The sequence below is a fragment of the Charadrius vociferus genome, unplaced genomic scaffold, assembly GCF_000708025.1.
Source record: "Charadrius vociferus isolate BGI_N301 unplaced genomic scaffold, ASM70802v2 scaffold423, whole genome shotgun sequence".
NCBI lineage: Eukaryota > Metazoa > Chordata > Aves > Charadriiformes > Charadriidae > Charadrius > Charadrius vociferus.
In genome coordinates, this window is record NW_009648149.1 from 2,472,895 (window position 1) to 2,486,648 (window position 13,754).

The following is a 13,754-nucleotide window of genomic DNA, read 5'->3' on the forward strand; positions in this document are numbered from 1 at the left end:
CTGGCTGCTGAAATTGGAGAGATTTATCTTGGCACAGAGAGGTAAGCAAAAACCAGATAGGTACTAAGCATATGAACTTCTGTGAAAGGATTACTGGATTACCCACCTCTGAGATTCAACAGAAAACTAGTGAACTGGACTTAAGTTTTAATGGCTGGCACAGAAGGGAGGGACAATGCGCAACTGCAATGTGACTTTAAGCTGGAAGCATGGGACTAAGGCACACTGCAGAAGAGGAAAAAAAAAATAATAATAAATGCTGCATGTCCTGAACCACAGAAGTAATTAACATTGCAACAAGGGCATCTGTGGCCCCGTGGTGAACATTTAGACTTTAAATTAGACATTGCAGAATGTCTTTACTGAATTTCAATCACTTTCTTGCAATTGGAACACCTAGCCGAAAACAAAATGTCAAAATTGGTTTAGGAAGAAATACATGAACTTCTACAATTCATCTAATTTCAGGAAAGGTACAACATGACACTTAGGTAGCTATGTTGAGGCGTATCAGAAATAAGGTCACCATTGTAACTCTGCTGTCAGTATTTACTGTGTTTGGGCAAACACTACCTTTATTAGGAATTGATGGAGCAAAGCTGCCTGGGGTTCTAAGGATTTTCAGTAACTGTATCTCAATGTATTTCATATATAGTAGCTCTAAGACAATGCTTATTTGAACAAGCTGCCCTGTTAAACTGAAGAACATCTGATGGCTGCTTAGCCCATGACAGGGTAAGTCTCTAATATTCTCCAGCTAAAGAAGGCTCATCGTGTAACTGATGCACCCAACTAAGCCACCAGTATTAAGGCAAACTGCATGATTTATCCCTAAAAACATGGGAGCCTAGGCCCAGAACTAAAGGAGAGCCTCACAGGTACTTCAAATAGGTCAGAAATATGAGTACACCCTATACATCACCATCTGCTGAAAGGGCAAATTATAATCAGTGCTCAAAATTAAACTGGAAGCATTCATCTGTGTCACTACGAAAGGATCCCTAAGGCTAAGTGATTTCAGTTAATGTAATTAATCATCAGGGTATACAGCATTCCTAGAATACATACAACTGGAAAGATCATTCACTTTTGGTGGACAATTAACCTAATTTGTCTAATTAAGTTTCAAAATAATGTTTCTCCTCCCAAAGACATGCTGCTAGGGAAGGTAAAGGCCCTATCATTACCCCTTCTTGAGCCTCTTAGAGAATACTGTCATAGCACTGCTGTGGACAGAACACAACGTTTTCTATTCAAAATAACCTGATATCATTTACAAGCATGCAAACTGTGGATGTGTAAAATAAGAGAATATTTCTTTAACGCTGAAAAATTTAAAAGCTGTTGAGGACCCAGGCTTTTTTGTTGCAGGTTCTTCTAGGTCATTATTTTTGTACACTGCCTGTCCTGTATGTGAGAATTCTGGCTTGATCTCCAGACTCCCTCAGAGTACCACATGCCAGGAATGCATATTTTTAAAACTGGGAATGTTTTCAAGGTATTTTGGCTCATGTGAATAAAATGTTAAGGTATCAGCAAGCCAGCAGGGAAAGCTGTCACCTTACCAAAATGTGAAATGCTTTGCTAGCTGTTCCCCCAGAACACAGGGACACTAAATGAGAAATATTAATATGAAATCTGAGGAGTGAAACAAATTCTGCAATGTCAGGGACTGCACTGCATCTCGCCTTTGCAACAAAAAGTAATCAAATACAGAAATGCCACAAGGACTCTACTGAGTCTATAGGGCCGGCTCTTATAAACTGCATGACACTTACTGAATTCCCTTCATAATACAAAGAACCTCTTCATCCCAGCTGGGACTCAAATCTATTGTTCTACAGATGTTAGGCATACCAAAAATACTCAATATAGAGATTACTACACTAGGATTACTGGTAAAGATTCTTCTATTGCAGTTGAGACTGGATGGAACCAAGGCAAATTCAGATTTACATCCCCCACAAACACACATATAACGCTATTTCAGAAATCAAAGTAATAAGGAACACTGGAAATGGGAACCCACTCAAAATCTGATTTCAGCTTTAATCATAGAATGGTTAGACTTACACGGGACTTTAAAGATCATCAAGTTTCAACCCCCCTGCCACGGGCAGGGACACCTCCCCCCAGCCCAGGTTGCTCCAAGCCCCGTCCAACCTGGCCTTGAACACCTCCAGGGATGGGGCAGCCACAGCTTCTCGGGGCAACCTGCGCCAGTGCCTCACCACCCTCACAGGCAACAATTTCTTCCCCATATTCAATCTAAATCTCCCCTCTTTCAGTTTAAAACCGTTCCCCCTCATCCTATGGTTCCCCTCCCTGATCCAGAGTCCCTCCCCAGCTCTGCTGGAGCCCCTTTCAGGACTGGAAGGGGCTCTGAGGTCTCCCCAGAGCCTTCTCTTCTCCAGGCTGAACCCCCCCAACTCTCCCAACCTGTCCTCCCAGCAGAGGGGCTTCAGCCCTCCCAGCATCTTGGTGGCCCTTGTCTGGACTCACTTCAACAGGTCCGTGTCCTTCTGCTGTTGGGACCCCCCGAGCTGGAGGCAGCACTGCAGGGGGGTCTCCCCAGAGCAGAGCGCCAGAATTCCCCCCCTCGCCCTGCTGGCCATGCTGCTGGGGATGCAGCTCAGGTGCGGGTGGCGTTCTGGGCTGACAGCACACATTGCCGGCCCATGTTGGCCTTCTCCTCCACCAGCCCCCCCAAATCCTTCTCCCAGGGCTGCTCTCAAGCCATTCTCTGCCCAGTCTGGATTTGTACTTGGGATTGCCCTGACCCCAGTGTAGGACCTTGCACTTTGCCTTGTTGAACTTCATGAGGTTCGCACAGCCCCACGTCTCAAGCCTGTCAAGGTCCCTCTGGGATGACACTCCTTCCCTCCAGCGCATCTACTGCTCCACACAGCTTGGTGTTGTTGGCAAACTTGCTGAGGGTGGACTCAATCCCACCATCCATGTTGCCAACAAAGATATTAAACAGCACCAGTCCCAATGCCAAGCCCTGAGGAATGTCACTCATCACTGGTCTCCACTTGGACATCAAGCCATTGACCACAATTCTTTCAGTGTGACCATCTAGTCAATTCCTTATCCACCAAGTGGTCCATCCATCAAATCCACCTCTCTCCAATTTAGAGACAAGGATGTTGTGCGTGACAGTATCAAATCCAAGTCGATGATGTCAGTTGCTCTTCCCTTAACCACCAGCACTGTAACCCCACTGTAGAAGGGCACTAAATTTGTCAGACATGATTTGCCCTTAGTGAAGCCATATTGGCTGTCACCAATTACCTCCTTATTTTCCATGTGCCTTAGTATCTTTTCCAGGAGTATCTGCTCCATGATCTTGCCATGCACAGAGGTGAGACTGACCAGCCTGTAGCTCCCCGGGTCTTCTTTCCCTTTTTAAAAATAGGCGTTATGTTTCCCCTTTTCCAGTCAGTGGGAAGTTCACTAGACTGTCACAACTTCTCAAATGTAATGGACAGTGGCTTAGCAACTTCATCCACCAGTTCCCTCAGGACTCACAGAGGTATCTCATCAGGTCCCATGGATTTGTGCACCTTCAGGTTCCTCAGATACTCTTGAACCTGATCTTCTTGTACAGCAGGAGGTACCTCATTCTCGCAATCCCTGCCTTTGCCTTCTGTGACTTGGGTGGTGTGGCTAGAGCACTTGCCAGTGAAGACTGAGGCAAAAATGTTGTTGAGTACTTCAGCCTTCTCCATAACCTGGGTAACCAGGTCTCCCGTTTCCTTCTGGAAAGGGCCCACATTTTCCCTAGTCTTCCTTTTATCACTGACGTTTAAAGTATTATGTCAACTAAACAGCCATATTAATTACTAGTTAATACACTTGCTTTCTACCCTGACTACAGGGATAATTTGTGGCAAGTGATATCTGGCTTTTTAAGTAGAAGTCATCACCTGTAAATTCAGCTCATTCAACTATTTATGTTTAGCACGTTTCCTACGGAATTTAAGTTTATGTGTTCATGCCATTCCTTCCAACCTATCAGTAATCCAGTGCATTTTTTAAAGTGGAATCAAATAATCTCTTAATGATCAGATCAGGCAGGGCATGTATACAAGATCTGCCTACCCCACGGTCAGGACGATTACCATCTATTACCATTCCAGAGAAATTTTACCACAGTGACAACTGCACAGGTGGGTGTCTCTCAGAGGCGATGAGAGTAACATTTGGCATTGTATTAAATCTTAAGTAAGACAATTACTTCAAGAGAGAACATTATGGTCAAAAGCATAAAGGCAGAACCAAGATCACAGCTTTAAAATTAAGCAATTGTAACAGCAAAGATGTTTCAGTAAGTCAACACTGATTTCATGAAAGCATTTTAAGAAACACGGAAAGGATGGAGGAAGGGGACTCCATTCCAACCATTCCTCATTCAAAGACAGAAACAAACTTTCCATATAGTCCAAGATTACTTTTAGGTAAGACAAAGGTACATAACATATCATCTGCTGGCAAAGCTAATGCTACCACTGTGCTGCAAGCTTGAGAGGCTAATGTTGATATTTTAAAAAATGCTTTCAGATTTCTGAAGCTAATAGTGACAAATTCAACAGAGTCTGTACTTACACAGCATATAAAAGATTAACCTTCAAGTTGGCTCTCAAGTACAAGTTCAAAAACCGCAGGCTACAAACTAACACATCCAGCTTGCCTTTAATCCAACATTCAATGTTCCAATTTGAATCTGAACAAAAGAAAGGGATTAAACACTTTCAAACTTTATCAAAACAAAGCAAAAAACCAACAAACAACTGAAGAGCCAGGATAAAATTCACTCACAAAGAGAGGACAAGTAACAGAAATTCATGAAGGTGAGGCTGGACCACAAGTGTGCGAATGTTTATGAATAATTCTTGCTGAATAGGGCACCAGTATATGCTCTTTAACACGAAAAAAGCTAACAACTTATGTGATACTGCTGCATTCTAATTATTGGAGAAGGAATATATTTTAGCTGGCTTTATGGACAAAGCCACAAGGGGAAGAAAGAAATTAAGTCGCTGCTCCTGGCTGAAGGTTTTGCTGCTGTTAACTGGTACAACCTCTATGTGGCTGTACTGCGTACACTTTGTACACAGATATGCAGCTGTACTGCATACATAACAGCAACAAATTTAGTGTGGCAGGCTTTAACAGAGATTTATTTGTTCCATTGCGAGAGTTCTTGTAAAATGAAATTCTACTCTACTGAGGTCAAGGAGATTCCTGCCACTGATAGCAACATGCCAACAGACCAGCATGCTGCTCAGAGACTAGTTTAAAGGAAGAGAAAAACAGCCTAGGAAAAAATAATTCAATCTAATCCATGTACAGATATTTACTAAGGCATCACAATCCAGGCAGAAAAGATGGCACTTGCTCTCCATCTCCCCCGCCCCCTGAAGGAGTTTAAAGCCCATATACACAAAAATATTTAAAATATTTCTCATAGCATCTAAACACCTTTGAAGATCTGGGCTTACATCCTCATATGCAGTGCTACATATTTTATTCAGAATTCCCCTAGAAAGACAGTCAACTTTTTTTTCCCCTTTGAAATTCTGCTATACAATTTCCTTCAGCTTCTTCCTTCAGGAAGGATCTTACCATGCTACATTGTCTGCTCTGGATAAAAATGAATATCCATTAATACAACCCACCCACCCCCCTCCCAAACAACAGAAAATCCCAACAATTTTTTGAAGAAGTAACTTCTTATGGCCTTGAATGGAAAACCTACCTATTTCCTGAGAAGCAGAGATACTTATTTCTGAAGGAATAAACTTCCTTGCTTGCATGCTTGCTCTGTACAAAGAACAATCAATGTTGTTATCACTCCAAAGGCAACACAGAAAACTTTCTTCATTCACTAGCAGGGGAGGCTTGGTTTCAGATGCTCCATGCTCTCTCCTCAAACCGGACCAGCTCTCTACAACTTCAGCAGAGAAAGGACTCGAGAATGTCTCATTTAGCAGCGTACAGTGTAATGTAAAGTTCCTAGCAGGAATTTGATGGACCATACAATGGGCAACTGCCATCTGAAGAAAGTCTGCAAATATAAAGGCAAAGATAACAGAAATAAAAGAAAAAGTTCATTTTACTTGACAATGAAAAGGGAGCGGCTGATGTTATACAGAAACACATCCATTACTTAAAAATCCGATTATTTCCAGGAGCTATTCTCCTCTGAGTTGCAGACAAAATTGCTAACAATGTCCCCTCTGAACTGGTGTCACAACTGACAGGTGCCAACTTTCTCCCCCAAAGCCACTACACCTAACTCTTTGTTTTCTCAATCTCTTGAAACAAGTCAAGTCCAAGGCTGCAGGGGAAGCATCTCTTTGGGGTAAATTGGCTTATAGTAATACAAAATCTAGTGAAGCCTAAATCTAAGTCCATACATTATACAGGTATGAGTCTCATCTCCTCCTGCAGTGCTGGGACACTTGCAATCCAGGTCTTATAACATGGCTCCATTACTGTATAAAAAATCATCCCATTGTAAATGTAACATGTAGTCCCACTGTAACTGTTAAATACCAAAGAATAGTAATTACAAGAATACATGACTGGATGCAACTATGCAACCCTAGGGCATTATCTGGGAAATGAGATGTAGGAAAAGAATCATCTTTTCCATCAGACTTAGATTCTTCAAAATAAAGTCGCTCTGACCACATTTGTAGCTCTTGTTGGTAAGTCATAGCTTGAATTACGCTAACAATGATTTTGAGAATGATGAACATGTCGGTTTTGGAAATAGCTTACTGTAAAACACTGCATGAATTTCAAAGATTAGAGCTCTAGTTACAGAAAGGCATGTGGGTCATTTGTGCACTTTGCATTTAGCTTTTTGCTCAGTAAGGGCATAAATATTTTAAGCAGTTCATTAGATAGAAATTAATTCAGCCTCTATGCCTTGCAATAGCCAAAATAAGAAAAACAGAATTTCTCTAACACTGTTTCATTAATAGCAAGTAAGCATAAGCATCAACTAAATAATAAAAAACACAAAATGAAAGCTTTCAAGAAAAGAAGATGCATGCTACCTTAAAAGCAGGCACTGTGTTACTATGCAGTGTGTTGAAGTGTTTCATTTTCTCTTTACACACATTTTGTATTGCCAGACTCCTGAAGGGTTCTGCTCTTTCCTCCTCTCTCATTTAACAGAGTTTGTGCCTCTGTAAATATCAGCTTCATTAGGCCTCCTGGCTGCACACGGAGGATTCAGTTGACCGAACAGACTATTAGTCCATAATACATGATTAAAAAAGGACAAATAAGTGACATAACTGCCTATGAAGCAGAACAGATAACTAGCACGCTACTCAATTCACAGAGGCAACTGCAGGGTGGGAAGAGATTCCTGCCAGTCATCTATTTTTCTAAAAAACAGACTCCCCCCTTGCATATCACATTGGGCAATCTCAGAGGATTAATTAAATCTTGCAAAGTCAAAATATGTGCAGCTACTTCCCACTTCTGCAGAAGTGTTAAAAAAATGATAATGCATTACAATACAGAACGTTTAGTAGAGGATTGCTATAGCTCTTAAATGCCTGTTAATGAAGTGCAGCATGCATTAAGAATGTTTTCCTGCTACAGGTGTACCAGTAGGTCCATGACACAGACACGCACGAGGCCATCACTTACAGTTCTGTCCCTCAAATAGCAGTCTGAGTTAACAGGGCTACAAAGATGCCAGCCACAGCTATTTTCTTATTCAGAATCAGAGTGAGATGGCCACTCAATAGATACGCTGATTTTCAGGCATTACAGACCACCAAATAGTGACCAACTGCTCTGAAGCCTCATGAAAACTCCCTGAGGCATCCAGGTTTCCTAATTAAAAGGGACACAATATGTTTAGATTATGAAAGGTATTTAAAAGAAGAATGTCAACAACACAATATTTGATACAGAGTGGATAATGGTACGTAGATAGAAAGATAAAGATCCATATATATAAAAGATGTATGTAAAAAGATATATACGTACATAGAAAATATATAGAAATCTAATGATTTATTTATTCATCTTTTGTGAAGATACAAGATGACATAAATTTTGAAATTGGGTTACAGCATCTGATTTCTCCTTAAGCGTCATCACCAAAAGCCTTAATCAAGTTCTTAATAAAAAAAAAAAAAAAAGGCAAATACCAGCTGTCCCTGAACAGCATACACCAATATTGGAATGTCAGCTACCATGAAAAGCAGAGCTCAAACTCAAAGTGACACCCTGGCTGTGCTGAACTAAACAGAAACTTCGCAGTTCTGATGGAACTGGGATATTCCTTTCTGTTTTTGGACCTATTAGGGTAACAAAACAAATTGCCCATGAAATTCTATCTTATCAAATTTTGACTGGGGAATTTATTTGAACGCATCTTGACTCACCACATACTTTCTACCAATATTTCCTGATCTTAAAAGTCAGTTGCACTGCTTTTTGGGATAAAACACATTAGCAGAACCCTGACAGTGTCAGCATTTCAATTCCGCACAATAACATCAGGTTCTTTGCATATTCTAGTTGCATGTCGTGATAAGATACTAATCCAGTAGCGTGACTTGAAACACCACTGTAAAACAGACATGGTGATTACTTTTCATTCTACATGATTTCCAACCGATTTATTTTTTTAGTGACTTACCCAATAGCACAAACATGGTCAGAATGATTTGCCAATACATCTTGCTTTGTAGAGCTGATCTGAAAAACATATAGAAAATTAAGTAAGAGCCGATAATTATCAGTCTATTATTTCATTAGGGCTTTGTTTTGGTGCACTTAGGTTAAACTGATATTCATACCTTTGTAAGCAGAAACGAAGAAGAAAATCAGAATGCCATTTGAGGAAAAAAACATTGCTTAGAATATCAATTAAATATCAATACAGCTCTTTTTTCATCATTAGAGCTATATAATACCTCATTTCTCCGGGCTTTTGCTGATCATTGTTCAACTTCTGGGTTTGGTCATCTGAAAGGCACTAGAAATCCAAACAATGAAAATGCCCAAGAGATACTCAATTTTCAAAGTGTAGCACACACAAAAGCACTCGGGCACCCATTCCAATGGTGAAGACTTCACCAAACTTTACAGGAATACTTCAGTGCTATTCTTTCATTTCAGGTAACTCTGTTCTTTTTTATTTTCATCCCATAGTTGCATGAATTCTGTTAAAACCCAAATATAAGCATTTTTATACTTTAAAAAAAGCTCAGTAGAGGATATAGGAATAAAACATACAGAGTTTGGTTGCTGTTGTAGTAAACCAGAACTGAATGATTAGTAAAATTTACAGCTTAAGTCAGACAGAGAATGCTGGCACAAGAAATAAGATTTTAGGGAGTCCCTCCAAAGTATTCTCATTCCTTCAATATTTCTGAAAAGAATTTCCTTGAGAACATCTATGTTGCCAAAAGAACTGGTGCTGACCCTATGTAATCCACCAAACTTTCGGTTTGGGGGTGCACATACTGTACTGTGCATACATACGCACTATATGATACATACAGACTACTGCGGTGGGAGTCTCCGTACTTGCTAGGCAACAGCTGGCTCTGCAGCCTGGAAGGAACGTGTATGTGGACACAGAAGACCAGAAGGAGAGAAAAATTGTGATTCCTTCCTGGTTTTTACCACTCCCCAGTGCGCAGTCTGAGAACATCCCTGTTGTCTCACCCAGGGCAGCGCGGGGTGGAGGGTCAGCCCCACAGAGGAAGCAGTAGCTCATAAAAACCCCAAAGAACTTGATAACAATAAGGAAAGTCACCCTCTGCTCAGAGCTGCTCCTACTCTCCCTTTTGCCCTCACCAGAGACTTTGACATGAACATCCAGTGACCCCGATGCTGCTTTAAGCCTTGACCACGGTGAGAGGTGATTCAATAGGCATAGCTGCCTACCTGAAGCAGCAGACAACTGACCAGCAAAGTTACAGTATTTCAGTATTCTTGTCTCCCTGCAAGCTCACCCACAAGGAAGGCCCTTGCAAATCTAGCTGGGGCTGGAGCCAAGCCATTTCTTCAGCACAGACCATCTTCATTTTGGTCTGCAAGATGACTCAGTCCCATCCACTCTTCTCCCCATTCAGCCAGGTTATAATCAGGAGTACATTTTAAGCTACATTTTGAGCAATTAAAGAGGAAAGCTCGAGATTTCAAAGGCGGTGCTTCACAACCCCTACTTCAGAGGAAAATCTGCCTCTCAGCACAGCTGTTAGGAGGCCAACCTTACCTGTACCTCTTCCATTAGTCTATTTCCTAATAGGTGAGCCATGAAGGCCAGAGAAATTATCTAGCTACAACCTTCTATTTAGTCTGTCATTTCACAAAGATGCAGGCCAGGACTCTTTCCAAAAGCCTATGATCAAAGTTATCTTTTTTTTTTTTCCCAAGCTTCTGACTGAAGGAAAAAAACCCAACCACTTTTAAAATAAGATACTTGACATAAGTGCACACTTTTCATACTATTAAATATATGGTTTAATGGAAAACAGTCCATGGTCCTCTTTTACAGGCGCAACAAAAATTTGCTGTTCCTAGCTCAACCACTTCTCAGCAAGAAACTGGCAGAGATCACCTCCATACTTTGTACAAGAAAATCAGACATATATTTCAAAGGCTTATAAAGTCACCAATATGTCACGGATGTTACTGCAAACGCTTTAAAGCTCCCCCTTTCAAAACAAGGAAAAAATGCCCACCATCAAGAGCTCTAAATAAGCCATAAAGTCCATCACTTGCTCTCCCATCACAGGCACTGCAGAAAGCAAAAGCTGCCACCCAGATATCTTAGCCCTATTGCTCCTATATGCCTGAAGGAAAGAACCACTATTTCGGTAACTAGACATATTTCACTGTACTATTTCAAAGCAGAATGTGAAACACCAATGAAACACCATGTCTCGTTTATCCCTGGAAGTAAGGTGGAGGTTAACTGCGTTAACAGCAGCTGCTGTGTTAGTTTCACCCATGCAATACTTACCATAGACTGAAAAGAAAGCAACCGCAGACCCCCAGAACCACACACACCTCAAAGAAGGAAAGTTATAATTATGTAGTCTACTGAACATAAAGGCATTTTCACTTCCTGCTGCCATAAAAATGACCAGATAGAGCAATCAAAGAAATTCTGGTATCAGCACTAATTTAACCATAATGAACACTATTTGGACCAGAATGCAACAATACAGTTCAGGCCAGCTCGAGATATCTTCTCTTCCTATTTCTGCATCCATCTAGGCTGATTTTTACAAAGGTGCTATTTTTCAATCCTGGTTCCAACAACATTTCTGAACAAAAAATAGGGCTGTACATGATGAAAAAGCAATGTAAGCTGCACGTCACCAGCATTAGCGCCTCTTCTGTCCAAAGTTCAGTGCCGCTTGTGTAAACTTTACACAGGAATTGGGTAAAAAGAGATATCTACAGATTACTCCCAGGACAAGATGAATGTAATACTACTGGACCCGACAAGACTAACCAACGTCTCTTCTAGTGAGACCATTGAACTTACCAGAATTCCTACCTTCATTGTAAAAAAGAATACAAGTTTTACAAGAACAGTTACAGGGAACAGGAAGTTAAATAAAGGAGAATTACTGAAACTTGTAATTCTATCTCTATCCCAGAGAGCAGGTTAACACAGCAAGGACAAATGATTTTATGCGTGGCTGGGGAAGTATCTATACAAATGGAGGGAATCAAGGCCCATTTTAACACATCTACCTTAAGATACTCCATTCTGAAACCACCAACTTTGCTGCTGCTGCATACAATACATTTTCTAATTCTGTATGTAAATAACATGTTCCTCTTCATGCTAACCACCGTACAAAAAACTTCAGCGAGTCGCTGTCTTGACAAAAACATCTGATTAAAAACAAAAGACAGCAGATACAACAAGCAAGGAGGACAACAATGAAAGGAAGATCATTTTTCTTTACAGGCCAGCTGAGAAGTCATACAATCCATTGGCATATCAGCAAGGGAAACATTTTCAGCACAGCCTGAAACAAGCATGGCTGGTGATCCACAAACACCTGCTCACTGGGCATGGAAAACATACTGAAAGTTCTCCTTTTCCTTCTGGAGCTGCCTTCTTTTTTTTGTGGTTTTTTTTCCAGTTTCTTACCTTGACAACTTACATTTCTGCATGTCTCCTTTCTGAACTACAAAAAAAAAAGGGTTGAAAAGAGCACTGCAGTATGAGTACCTGTCCAGTTTGAACAACAGCGAACAGAGGGTGGCACTGGTGACCAAAAGTGCCAAGTCTCCACGACTTGTCCTGCACACAGGGGAGCAGCACAACCCTGACACCACCAAACTCATCTGCAAAATTCTCACCAACTTTTACAGGGACAAAGAGACTAGATGAGCAAATGCTGCAAGATCAGAAACTTACATATTAGTGGTTCCCAATGAGCAACTTCAAAGCCTGCAGAAATGTATAGGAACTCAGTTGCCAGGATCTCCGATTTTTCCTCAAGTAAAGTACACACATATAGAGGGTCTGGAGTTCTTTTTTTATCTTTTTCCTCCCCCAAAAACAACAACAGCTGCTAGTTAATGGGAAGCAGGAACATAATACTGCAAGCATACAAACTGTCCCTGACTTTTGCAAGCACTCCGCTACAGCTGTTTTTAAATATTTAAAAGATCTCTATAAAGCATACAAATATTTTAGTAATAATGCCTACGCACAGTGCCTTCTGGCCTGCTCTTTAAGGGTCCTGAGAGCTTTCCAGTCCTGCTGGTTTTGGCAAGACCAGTGGTTCCCGGTCAGCCCTCCTGGGCATGAATTTCATTGCATTTGTTTGTCATTTAGTGTACTAGTAAACATTATTAATAGAGTTCAGAGTGAATGGAACATACAACATAGCAATGAATATGACTTGCATTGAATAATTTTGTTTTCTAACACTAAAGCTTTAAGCACGGCAACCCAAGTTGTGTGTCTCCCCACACAACAAGCGCAGTAAAACCAGTGGCAGAGCTGCCCTTGTCCCACTCGTGCGCGCCACCATGGCTACACAACCAGGCTCCCAGTCCGCTGAGGGCGCCCGGCTTCTGAAACTCGACAGCGAAACGGCTCAGCGTTTCCACAGACTGTACAATTCTCCTCGACTGGACTGAAAACACCCCTCACTTCACCGACACCGCTGCCCTTCCCCGGCGAGGGGACCCCGCACACCCACCCGCACCGCACCTCCACTCGCTCCCGCGCACTACGGAACTTTGCGCCCGCTCACGACCCACAGTTTGAGACTAATGCAGAGTGGGAAGATTACTGATTTTAAGCCAGCAAGAGAGAAGAGCGTTTTTAATAAACACTTTCTCTCAGTGTTTCTCACCGATGAACACGTATGTTGGTTTTTTCCTTACGAGCAGCTGTAAGCAGAGCTCCGGCAGTCGCCTGGCACTAAAAGCTCCTTCGTATTATAGCCACGCTTGATAGTTAAGGGCTCTTAGCGTTTTCATTAAAAACTCTATTTATAAATAATGCTATGTCAATAATTAACATTAAATTTCCAAAGTGCTCTTCAACCAGAACGGACTATAATGGCTTCTGCAGCATCAGTGACTCACAACCCACATTCGTGGAGATTTCTTGTTTCTTTTGCTTCAGACGCTAAGCCTCAGGAGAGGAAAAAGAAAAAAAAAATAAATAAAGGGGAAAAAAAAAAAAAAAAAAAGGTCTGACTGGGGAACACTATGCCAGCCCC

At 41.4% G+C, this 13,754-nt stretch overlaps 1 protein-coding gene across 1 annotated transcript in view; it reads right to left on the bottom strand.

Annotated features, from left to right (window-relative positions):
* Positions 1 to 8,717, bottom strand: part of LEPR (leptin receptor) — a 31,609-nt gene extending 22,892 nt beyond the window's left edge. Inside the window, exons 1-3 of the mRNA XM_009883969.1 lie at positions 8,678 to 8,717; positions 5,762 to 6,070; positions 4,609 to 4,726 (exon numbers count right to left, since the gene is read on the bottom strand). Coding sequence (XP_009882271.1) covers positions 4,609 to 4,726; positions 5,762 to 6,070; positions 8,678 to 8,717 — 467 coding nt within the window. The remainder of the gene's footprint in view (positions 1 to 4,608; positions 4,727 to 5,761; positions 6,071 to 8,677) is intronic.
* Positions 8,718 to 13,754: the final 5,037 nt, after the last annotated feature.